At 53.0% G+C, this 12,027-nt stretch overlaps 1 protein-coding gene across 1 annotated transcript; it reads left to right on the plus strand.

Moving 5' to 3' along the window:
* Positions 1 to 131: 131 nt before the first annotated feature.
* On the plus strand, positions 132 to 6,436 carry TMEM230 (transmembrane protein 230). The gene is made up of 4 exons (XM_054000667.1): positions 132 to 591; positions 3,000 to 3,127; positions 3,488 to 3,610; positions 5,253 to 6,436. The coding sequence occupies exons 2-4, from the start codon at positions 3,032 to 3,034 to the stop codon at positions 5,391 to 5,393; spliced, it is 360 nt and encodes a 119-aa protein (XP_053856642.1). The 5' UTR covers positions 132 to 591; positions 3,000 to 3,031; the 3' UTR covers positions 5,394 to 6,436.
* Positions 6,437 to 12,027: the final 5,591 nt, after the last annotated feature.

Consider the following 12,027-nt stretch of genomic DNA (forward strand, 5'->3'; position numbering starts at 1 on the left):
TGCCTGAAAAGCTGTCCCCGGCGGGTGACAGAGGATGTCACCAGGTGGCAGTGCCGGCCACGAGCGAACCCCGCTGCTGCCTGGGAGGGACAATCCCTGCTCGGGGCTGGGGACAGCCCTGCCCGGCCCTGGGCTCCTGCAGGGCCCCGCACTCCTGCGCATCCCTGGCAGTGTCCCGGGCCAGCCAGGACGTGACACCCTGGGACAATGGGAGGTGTCCCTGCCCACGGCAGGTGTGGCACTGCGGGGGATTTAAAGCCCTTCCCCACCCAAACCATTCCAGGATTTTGGGTTTAGACACTGATTTCCTGCTCCTGTGCTTCAGCTGCCTCCCTTGAGCTGCCTGGTGTCTCCAGCTCCTGACCCATTTATCCTCCAGCACCTTCAGGAAAACGTCTGGCAAGGAACACCTTTCACCCTAATGTTTTTTTAGCAATTCCTAACCTCCCGCCCCCTTACCCTGGGGGCTCTTTCCCCTCCCGGGGCGGTGCCGGGGCAGAGGAGGCTGGCCCGGCCCCGCCGTGACCTGGAAGGGAAGCGGCGTCACCGGGATCGACTTCCCGGGGCCGGGATGGAGCGGGCGAGCGGCAGGTACCGGGGCTGGCCGGGCCTGCGGTGGGCTGGGATTGGGTTCGGGGTGGATTTGGGGTGGGTTTGGGGGGGTTCGGGTGGATTCGGCGTGGATTTGGGGGTTCGGGGGGTTCAGGTAGATTCAGGGTGGATTCGGGGTGAATTTGGGGTGGTTTGGGGTTGGAGTTTGGGTGGGTTCAGTTGGATTCGGGGTGGGTTTGGGTAGATTTAGGGTGATGTGGGTGGGTTTGGGGTGGTTCGGGGTGGGTTTGAGTGGGTTCGGGTGGGTTTGGGGTGCTTCGGGGTGGGTTTGGGTGGGTTCAAGGGAAATGGGGTGTTTTGGGTGCACTTGGGTGGGTTTGGGGTGGTTCGGGGTGGGTTTGAGTGGGTTCAGGTGGATTAGGGGTGGTTTGAGTGGATTTAGGGTGTTTGGGGTGGATTTCGGGTGGTTTGGGTGCGTTCAGGTGGATTCGGTGTCGATTTGGGGCGTGTTGGGTGGATTTAGAGGGCTTTGCATAGGTTTGGAGTGGGTTTGGGTGCATTTGGGTGTATTTGGAGTGTTCTGGGTGGATTTGGGGCGGTTTGGGTGGATTTGGGGTGGGTTTGGGAGCGGCACGAGGCCAGGACCCCCCCATTCCGGGTGTCCCCGGGTGTCCCCACTGTCCCAAAGCCACATCCCCACCCGTGCTGGTTTGCCGTGGGGGAAACGCGGGGCTGTGCTCACGGGGATTCAGGATTCTGGACGGAGCCGCCGTGTTTGGGTTTCCCAGCTCCTCCACGGGGTTTAAAGCACAGCTGCCATGTTAGAAATTCTGAATTTCAGCATTAATGGTTTTAAGCCGAGCTGCTCAGGCCCCGATTATTTACGTGGCTACCAAACAGCACAGCATTGTGCTGGTTCCTGCTCTTGAACCATCGGGGTGCTCGCTTGGTGTGAAGCTCAGTGGGGTGGAACCTGGCCCTTAAACTTGAGATCAGAGAGAATATTTTATATTTTATACACATTTGTCCTACACAGCCTCTTTCTCGTTGGTAAGTGAGGCAATGGGGAGGACAGGACAGCTTGTGCAAGTGTCAAATGGGAATAATTCAGAAGAAGCCACTGAGCAGCCCGGTAAATAACGGGGCAGTGGGTAAGAAAAGAGAACAAAATGGGGCAGAGCTGGTAAATCTGGCACCTTTCAGAAAGCTTGGTTTATTCTGGCTTTTTCCCCTCCTGCACATCTACCCTAAGGCATGTGGGAGAGCCTGGGGCTGTTTGGGTCAACAAGGATGTGTGGGGAGCAGGAAATGTCACCCTGCAGGTGTTTCCATTATCCACAGGGCTGAAAAGGTTTTGTCCGTGTCTGTTTTTTTGCCACTAAAACAAAAGCCCAAAGTTCAAACCACAGGTTCAGTGGTGGGAATTTCAGATCAGAGGGGATTTTTTATAAAAGTCAATTTTACGGCAGGAGGAGCAAAGCTGGGTGGGGAACGTGCCAGCAATTAGTGACAAAGGGCTTCAGTTCAAGTGGAGACTCAATATTTTGAGTGGATGCATCACCTCTGATGCTAAAGAGTGTTGTGGAAACAGAGTTTTTATCCCTTCCTGTTGGCACCGCTGGAATATCTGCTTTTGTTCCCTTGGTTCCAGACTTTCTCAGAAAATAAAAGCTCTATTGAGGCTTTGGGAGGTGTGGGGAGCCCTTCCCTGCCTGTCCCCTGGGAATCCGTGTCCTGCTGGGAGAGAGACAGGGGGAGCTTGGCAGGATGGATCCCTGGGCAGCTCTGAGGGACAGCAGCTGGCTTTGATCCCTGTCCCCAGGGTGTCCCCCTGGCACTGGGAGCCTGCTCTGCACGCCTGGGCTTTGGTGACCTCACCACTCACACTCTGTCCCCTTGTCCTGCTCCCTGTGAGTCACTCCTGCTGTCCCCAGGACACCTCCATTTCGGCCCAGTTTCCAGTGGTTTGCGTGGGTTTTTTTGTTTATTTTTTTTTCCTTTCCCAAAATTGCTCTCTTGCAAAATCTCCTGGTGGTTGAAAAGCTGCTTTGTTCAGCTCTTGTTTGGGTTTATTTGCTGGTGTCCAGTTCAGAAACAGCCAGAGCTTGGGCATCTGTGTTCTGGCAGTGGGAGCTCCTGGTGGAGTGAGAGCTGGGTAATACCCTGGGCCCTGCCCGGGAATTTCCAAATTTCCATCTGGTTTGAAGCACAGGCTCTACCTTGATTCCAGACATTGTTGCAGCTGTATCCATTTTGCATTTCAGTCTTCAAATGAAATGCTCAGATCCTCTGTGGGAAAAGCTTTAATTTACCAAGGGGAACAGAGCTGGTTTTGGGTGGCACAGCCTTGGCAGGGGAGTTTCTCTTCAGAAACTTTAGTTGTGTGTCTCTCAGACTCCCAGCACTCAGTTTTCTCTCCTGCTGTTGCTCCTGCCCCTGGTTCCCAGGCTGTAGCTGATGCCCAGGCCCGCCTGGCACGATGCCGTCACGGACCAATCTCTCTGCTGGGATCCCCAGTAGCAAAGTGAAATATTCCAAGCTCTCCAGCACCGATGATGGATACATTGACCTGCAGGTAAAAACGGGGGGAGGAAGCTGTGAAACCACGAGGATGGGCAGCCACAGCTCGGCCTTGCACAGGCAGCTGCTTCTCGTGCATCTCTGGTGGAGCAGCTGCAGCTCAGAGAGGGGCAAAGCCTGGAGGGAGCCAAAACCTTGGCCCTTCCCCTCTGGAAATCCCAAAGAGCCTTCCTGGGAACAAGACTGGGAGTAGAGGCTGGCTCAGCAGGGTGGGTCTTCATGGGCAGAATTCCTCCTGGAGGGCAATTCTGGACCAGAATTTTGTCCTGTGCCAGCTGTGGGGTCCCATCTGTGCTGCCGTGGGAGGGGAGCTGTGCCGAGTTCATCTGTTCAATATTTGCGTTTTTCCATCCAGTTCAAGAAGAGCCCACCCAAAATCCCCTACAAGGCCATTGCACTGGCCGTGGTGCTCTTCATGATCGGGACCTTCCTCATCATCATCGGAGCCCTGCTGCTGGCAGGGTACATCAGCAAAGGGGTGAGTGCTTCACCACACTCCTGGCACTGTCCTCAGAGCTGCCCTGAGCCCTCACTGCCCATCAGGGGACAGCAAACGGCCTCAAGTCGCACCAGGGGAGGTTTAAATTCAAAATTAGGAGAGGTTTGATGTGGAAAGGGTGGGAAAGGCCTGGCACAGCTGCAGTGGGAGTGTTCAGAACACGAGGATGTGGCACTCCAGGACACGGGTCAGTGGTGACCCTGGGGGTGGTGCTGGGTCATGGTTGGACTTGATGACCTTGAAGGTCTTCTCCAGCCTCAAGGATCTTGTGATCGTGTTCAGTGGAGAACTTCAGAGCCACAGGAAGTGAGCAGAACATTGACTTCCACCACGGCCTGGCTGGGCTGGGCATCCCCAAGTGTCCCTGGGGAGGTCACATCCCTGTCCTGGAGAGATCTCAGCCATGCAGGGACAGGGAGGAGCTGCCAGACCCCGTGTGGGGCACGGCAACGCTTCCCCATCTGGCTGTGGGTGATCCCTGGGAAGGGGATCTGCTCCTGCAGTTCTGGGTGCTGCTCCCTGTGCTGTGGGCTATGGGGGGGCTGGCAGCTCTGCCTTATCTCTGGCAGCAGCAGCAGCCTCTGGGGCTATCAGCAGCACCCCAGGCACAGATCCCTGGGCTAGTGCTCGGCCTCACTCACAGCTCCCAGCCCTGGTTGCACATCCAGGGGGTCCCTGGTGAAGGATGGGGTCCCTTGAGGGTTCCTGCAGCAAGGAGGAGGGGCCAGGACAGGATTAAAGGCTCAGCCTGATGACAGCTGAGATATTTCTGGTGGAAGATGGGTTTTTATTTCTCAGCTCGCCAGGCCTTGGGGATGGATCACAGAACCACAGGATGGTTTGGGTTCAAAGAACCTTACAGATCACCTCATTCTGAGAATTCCTTCACATCTCACCTGTCTTGGGCAAGGCAACCTTCCCCTAAACCAGGCAGGGTGTGCGAGGGAGGAGAGCCCCTCACACAGCGTCACTGTGGTGCCTTGAGAAGGCTGAGCTAGAGCAGAGTCACAGAATAAAGCAGGGATTTATTCAAAGGATCTCCTCCATGGATCCACCTTGGGCAGCACAAGAGCCCAGCCAGGGCTGCACCTAGGATGAACCAAAATGGTCACAAAATGAGCCCAAGATGAACCCAAAATGGTCACAAAATGAGCCCAGGATGAGCCAAAATGGTCACAAAATGAACCCAAGATGAACCAAAATGGTCACAAAATGAGCCCAGGATGAACCAAAATGGTCACAAAATGAACCGAAGATTGAACCCAAGATGAACCAAAATGGTCACAAAATGCACGACTGCTCACAGGGTCTCTTGCTTTTCTAAGTTCTGCTCCATTTGCATATTGGGGTTAATGTCCAATTCCAGCTTTAGGTTATGAAGTCCCATCCTCCTTGTTTTTCTCTCTTCATTCCATGGTGTTTATGCCCTTGGGCCTGAGATTTGGGTGGTTGTCCTTGGTCCCCATCTAGAGAAGGAATTGTTTTGCTTAGCTGCTCTGTGAACAGAGCTTACAACACTTAACACAAAGCTCAGAGCTGCACGCTAACACAGCACAGAACCTGAAAAATACCAAAGCTGAGCCCTGAGACACCCCCTGCCCTTTGCCCTGTGTCCCTGCAGGAGACTGACCGGGCCATCCCCGTGCTGATCATCGGCATCCTGGTGTTCCTGCCGGGCTTCTACCACCTGCGCATCGCCTACTACGCCTCCAAGGGCTACCGGGGCTACTCCTACGACGACATCCCCGACTTCGACGACTGAACCGTTCATTAATCCCGCTCTAATTAGGCTGCTCGGAGCTGGTAGTTCCCCTGGATGCTGGCAGGGCACGGCTGATGCGTGTCCCTCGCGCGGCGCCGCTTCCTGGCCTTGAGGTGTTGCAGGTTTTCCAGTTTGGGGGTGGGGGCTCCAGCCCAGAATTGACCAAAAGGAATTGCAAAGAACTTGGGATTTATGGGATTTTTTTTCCTCTCCAGGTTGCATAATTCTGCTCGCTGGGAAGCTCTTCCTGCGCGAGGCAATCCTTGCAATTTTCCAAAAATAGATGAGCTGGTTTCAGCAGCGGATACTTGTTTTTTCTCTAAGTGTTTTCTAGAGTTTATTTTAGCTTTCCATGAGATTGTGGTTATTGTTGGGTTACCTTTGCAGAGAGACCATCATTAAATTCTCCTTTTGCTCTCTGTCCATCAGAAATGCTTCCAAACTACCGGTCCTGGAGTAAATAGAGTCTGATGAGAGGGGGAAAGCAGCACTTACAGGAAGTGATTTCCACAGTGCACTTGCTCCACAGCTCCCTGTCACACTGACCAAGCTCATTTCCCCACAAACGCCTCCTTCCCAAGCGAGCTTTCCCCGTGCCACTGTTGCTTTTGGCAAAACCTGCTTATCCTTGACGAGGACTGGTGTTGGAGTTTGCTCGTTATTTAAACAACCAAATGGCTACTGGGAGAAGGATTGGAACCCAGACTCAAGTGTCCAAATATCAAAAATCTTGGGCTTGACTGATGTGGGCATTGGAGACACTTGAACTCCAGCTGTCTATCTTCTGGAGTCCTTGTGTAGATAATTTGCTGTGCAGACCTGCCCAGGCCAGTGAAGAGAAGTTCTCTGTGCAGTTTGTGCTGAACAAACCCCCTCTAGATTGCTTTGCCAGCTTTGCTGATGTGTCATTCAGGGAAAACAGAGCGATGGCTCCACTTGAGTGAGGTCAAACCAGGCTGTCTCCTGGTTCTCAGTGTCCTGGACAACGAGCAGCGATGCAAGTGGATGCATTTAACTTGAATAAAGTTCTATATTCTCTGTAACCACAAGTTTGTCCTTCCCACCTTCACAGGTGTCAGAGTGCACTAAAAACTCTCCTGGGCTCCAGCTGCTGTTGCCTCCAGCTGCCAGCTGCTGCTGGAGTGAGGGAGGCAGCAGCTCTGGAACAGCCCCAGCAGTGTCAGTCTGCACAAAGCACTCCACAGCTGCCACCTGAGCCCCAGGCGGGCAGAACATTCTGGAAGGAGGAGGCAGGAGTGACCACAATCCACAATCAGGGCTGGACAAACACCTTGCTCTGAACCTACTCCTGGAATTGCCTTTTTTCCTCCTTCAGTGCTGCAGATTAAACCCAAGCTCTTTTTTTTTAACCTGCCTCTCTTCCCTCACTTGTCTCCACTCCCCTGTGTGAACCCCAGCACTCTGAGGAAGAGCTGGTTAAACTGTTAAATTCAGGATCTCCCTTTTTCCACCTCAGGAGGTTCCCTCCCTGCTGCCAGCCCCAGCTGGGGTGGGACGGGGGACAAGGGACACGTGCTGCTGGCAGCAGCTGGAATATGTCAATTACAGCTGGCTCTGACCAGGAGAGCTGCTGCTGACGTCAAGCCATGAATCAGCCTCTCCTAGGGGACAAGAACCTGCGTTTATTTGGATTTGGGGAACAGAGGAAGTGGAAGTTTAGTTGGAAAAAGCAAAGAGGGAGGGAGAAGATGAAGCAGTTTGGGAAGGGGGGGTTACCTAATTGGGATAAATGAAGGGGACAGGAGAAGGAACTGGACTTGGGTGATCCCTGTGGGTTCCTTCCAGCTTAGGGCATTCTGTGACTGTGTTTCTGAGAACATGCTGATGTTCCTGGAGGAAAGGAATTAATGAATTTACTGGTCTTGGACTGAGGCAAAGTCCTCAGGCAGCACAGTGAATAAATAAGCAGGGCTGTGTGAGGGATGGCCAGATGAAAAAGTCCTCTCTTTTATATCTAATAAAATAGGGGGGGTTATATCTAATTGGGAAAAAAAGAAAAAAATTGGCCCTTCCCTTGGGTGTTTGTCCTGCTTTTCTCAAGATCTCTGCCCTGAGAGCTCCTCCAGGCCTCTATGGCTGATCCTGGTGGCCTCTCCCTATTGCTGTCCTGGGAGCTGCATCCCTTCAGTAGGCAGGGGACATCACCCAGCCCTTGGATCTCCCTTCAGCAGGCAGGGGACATCACCCAGCCCTTGGATCTCCCTTCAGCAGGGAGGGGACATCACCCAGTCCTTGGATCTCCCTTCAGCAGGCAGGGGACATCACCCAGTCCTTGGATCTCCCTTCAGCAGGCAGGGGACATCACCCAGTCCTTGGATCTCCCTTCAGCAGGCAGGGGACATCACCCAGTCCTTGGATCTCCTTGGCCTCCCAACCACTGCAGACACCTTTGGTTCCCCCTCCCAGCTCGGGGCAGTCCTGCCTTTACTTCCTGCCTTCTCAGCCTGATGAAAACAAAGAATTTTTGCCCTTTTCCCAGGGCTCTGTGCTGAGCCAGCTGTGCTTCCCTGCTCCCACTCCTGTGTCCTGTGTGAAATGTGGATGTGCACGTGCACAGCAGTTCATCTCCCCTTCCTGAGCACAAAAGCAGCCTGAGGATTTTTAGGAATGCTGGATTGGACTAAAAATAGTCCAGACAGTCCAGCAAGGCCATGGCAGAGCCTCCCAAGAGAGCTGGCTTTGTTCTGTGGTGGAGCCAAGGGTCAGGAGGGGGGGAGGAAACTCAATTGTTGATTAGAAATTATTGTTTCCAATTGATTGAACTGCCTGGTTTGCTGCTCTGGGCTCCGGCAGACCATGGTTTGTGCTGCTTCAGGACTTGTTACCCTGAGGCCTTTCCTTCCCTGCTTTCCTGTGTCTAGGAAGGTGTTCAGGAACAGCTTTTAATCAGAAGTAAGGCAATTACTGGGAGCTCTGTTCTGCCTGGCCTGCATGGACAGAGCTTTCTCCTGATAAGAATCAGGAAGTGACATTTCCTTCCTCCACACTGCACTTGGGCTGGATTCTGAGCCATGCTGTTGTCCTCATCCCTGGGGCAGCACAAAGGGACCTGCCCTCCCACAGCAACACACATTCATGAGATCCCTGCGGAGCTTTTCCAGCTCTGCACTTACAGAGAGGAACAAAACTGTGATGAATCTTCTTTGAGAGGACTTTCAGCTCCTGTGAAACAGCAGGTTTGGCACTGGAGCAAAAATTCTGTGGAGGAATCACCGTTTCATCCTGGGCTGTTAAAGCAAAGGGCAGCAAATCCACTGGTCACCACTAATTAATTTTGTTTTGAAATATTTACTTGGGCTGAAGTAGTAGCTGCTCTTAAGTCTTTAAAGGATTAACTGCCTGCTACTCTTTCGTGCCTGCAACCATTTATTTAAACTGCAAATCATGCTGTTAACCTGTCATGAGAGGTTTTAACCTTCTTTCTCTGGTCAGTGGGAAATGCCTGGTGCAGATGGCCCTGCTGATGTGACAGAAATTAAACATCCAGTCAGGTCCTCTGGGCTCTTCCCCCAGCTTCTTCAAGGAGGGGGCAAGACAGAAAATGCATGTAGTGATAATTGTTTGCATCAGGGTGTTGCAAAGCCCGAGGAGGGGCTGTGAGGAGTTTAGGGAACATGAGCTGTGGGTGATGCAGGAGCATCAGTTTCTGAGCTAAAGCTGTGTGTAGCAAAGGAAATGCTCTGGATCTAGAACAAATCCTCGAAGAAAACTGAGAACTCACCTCAGCAGGGATTATTTCTTACTCTCAGGCGCGTGTTTAGTGTAAAAGGGAAAGATCTCAGGTTCTTAAACCTATAAATACTAATTAGCATCACCATATAATTTTCTAGCAGTTTTCATGAATGTGTCATAAGAAGAAGTCTGCCAGCTCCTATAATCCTCATTTTTCTTGTCTCTCAACACTAACAGCCCACAGCACAGCATGACCTCTTCCCTGCTATTTTGGATGGTTCTTTTCCAGACAAATGCCTTATTTTCTCTGTATTTGATACTGGAGGTCAAGAGAATCCTCTCTGCCTTTTATTGCACAAGAACAGAGGCAGGATTGTAACAGGGCCAGTGCAAATGTGTGCCTAAAAATAAACCAGTGGATGGTCTCCAGCTTCAAACACAAAAAGAGTATTTGTAGAGGTCTCTCTTTGTTGCGTGATCGAGCTTCAGATCACTGAGGAGACACTTCAAAGTTCAGCTGACAAGCAGCTCGTGGTTTAATCCTCCCCACGAAACAAAGGCAACTCTTTGGCTTGGATCCGTGGTCTGCTCCCACCCTGGAGCTGGCAGAGGCTCACTCTGGATGGATCATCCCTGGGGAAGGTGCAGTGTCCGGGGTGCTGTCCTGGGCTGCTGCCTCCCACCCTGGCCACGGCCTGGGGCTGCAGAGGGACAGGCAAGCCCACAGCCCTTCTGCCACCGCTGCTGGAAACAATTCAACAGTGGCAGGAGGGGCCAGAGCTTGCAGAACTCTTCAGTGACACTGCTTGGCACCAATTAAGAATAGCAGAGAGGTGGCACTTCAGGCAGGGAAGGGGTTAACCAACTACAGGGCACTTTTTGGGGGAGAAGTTGGAGTTCATTGTTCCAGGGTCTCTGTGGATTTCTTTTTTGTCCTTTCATCTCTGATTCTTGGTTCTCATCAAAGGGGTTGCTAGTCCTTCCTCTTTGTTTTCCCTTGGCCTGTGCCTTCACCTGTGAGCAGGAGCACACAGGCAGAGCTGTGCTGGCAGGGAACTATAAATAGAGAGCCTGGCCAGCCCTGTGGCATCCGTGCTGCTATAATTGCCACTCTGCACTCTCGTGACAAGCCCTGCTCCAGCTGTCAGGGCAAGGAGAACTGCAGGGAGCCTCCACAGTCAGTCCCAGAGCTGGCTCTGCCCGTGGAGCTCTGCTGTGGGCTCAGTTCTCCCTCTGCCTCCAGGAGTTCTGCTTTTCCTGTGTGTGTGTGACCATTCCTGGTGTCTGCCCAGTGGGATTTGGGCAGTTCAGTTTCAGCAGCTGCTTTGTAGAGGGCTCGTGGTCTAATTGATGCCTCAGCACCTTTGTTTGTTTTGCCCTCTGCCCCTCGCTGGAGTGGCTGGTGTGTCTGTGTCACTCCTGATGTCACCATGAGCTGTTGTTGCTATGTGCTCACACAGGGGATTAGGTGAGTCACGGGGTAAAAGTGACCCAAGCCCTCCATCCTTCCTCTCTGAGGAATGACTTGCAAGTGGGTGAAAGCAGGGACTGTGTCTCTGCTCTCACTGCTCTGCTGAGGGATGAGTAAGCAGCCACGAGGCACTGCTGCCCGTGCTGTGCACAGTGAAGGACCTCTTTTATTCTGTGCTATAAAATTCCTCTAATGGACTTCAAAATGATTTAGTGCAACGTGTCCACCTCATTTTGGAAGTAATTTAAGTGGGAATGAGCTGCTCTGGTCCTGCTCATCCAGATCTGCCCACAGCAGCTGCTCTTTATTCCCAGAGCTTTGAACAGCCCCACATGAATGTGACACAAGGTGACAAATCCCAGCTTGTCTCCGCCCTTGGAGACCATCCCTGCAGATGCCTCAGGGTTCATCCGATGGGGAGAAGATCTAATGGAACAGAACTCCAGGGTGAGTGTGCCCAGGAGAGCAAAACCATCGGGAGCCATGAGCCCCGGGCTTCCGCCGTGCCTCTGCTGCTGCCACACTACCTCCGAGCCAGATGTGGCTCCAGAGACTCAGCATTTGGACAAGGAGAGCCCGGCAGGGGAACAGACCAGGCAGGACAAACACAGGCTGCTCTCCCGGCCCCCTCCTGCTCCCACTCCTCCCAGAATTTAAGGGCTTATTTCAGGAGCTGTGCTTTTGGGAAGCAGCCTGGGGATGAACTCGGAGAGGTGACTCAGCCCATCTCCTCCTCCTGTCAAACACGGGCTTTGCCCCTGACTCAGCAAGTGAAATCTCATTTCTTTGGTACAGCCCTGAGGTACCAGACAGAACAGCAGCAAGAAAATTGCCTCCTCCTGCAGAGCACAGGCTGTCCAGCTGAGTTAGTGTCACCGGGAGCTCTCTGGAGCACTCTCCCTGCCCTGGATTCCTCCCAGCTCGGGATGAATATCCCGTGGGCAAAGCAGAAGGACCTGGGATGGGCTGTTTGTACTCTCCTGGTTGTTTGTACTCTCCCGGTTGTTTGTACTTTCACAGTTGTTTGTACTCTCCCGGTTGTTTGCACTCTCCTGGCTTCCACAACCTCTTCTCCACTTCCAAAATATTTTGCAAACCCAAAGCTGAAGGAAGGTCTCCTCTCTCCAAGAGCTGCCAGAGGGGAGAGGACCAGCAGGCACCCAACAGTCCTGCAGCCCCGCAGATCTCCGGTCCTGCTCACCTGCTGATTTATTCATGACCTGGATTTAGACGCTGCCGATCCTCCCCCAGGGGCTCTGCCGCGTTGGGTCGCCGGCTGCAGCCTCCGTAATTTGAGAACTTGGCCCGAGATGCTCGGACCAAAAGCTCTCTTTGCTACCGAGAGCACTTTGCACTAATTAAACTTGGTAAAAATTATTCCTGCCTCCATTTTGCAGATGACAAACCGGGAGGTTGGGCTCGGCTGGCAGAGCCCATCTCGGTTCTGAGAAAGAAACACTTTTTTTCTGA

The sequence above is a fragment of the Vidua macroura genome, chromosome 28 (genome assembly GCF_024509145.1).
Source record: "Vidua macroura isolate BioBank_ID:100142 chromosome 28, ASM2450914v1, whole genome shotgun sequence".
Lineage (NCBI taxonomy): Eukaryota > Metazoa > Chordata > Aves > Passeriformes > Viduidae > Vidua > Vidua macroura.

Bases quoted from the DNA above. Each gene is read 5' to 3' on its own strand.
- TMEM230 (XM_054000667.1), top strand. From the start codon at position 3,032: ATGCCGTCACGGACCAATCTCTCTGCTGGGATCCCCAGTAGCAAAGTG. The intron at 3,128-3,487 runs GTAAAAACGGGG...TTTTCCATCCAG, and splicing joins ATGGATACATTGACCTGCAG to TTCAAGAAGAGCCCACCCAA. The intron at 3,611-5,252 runs GTGAGTGCTTCA...GTGTCCCTGCAG, and splicing joins CAGGGTACATCAGCAAAGGG to GAGACTGACCGGGCCATCCC.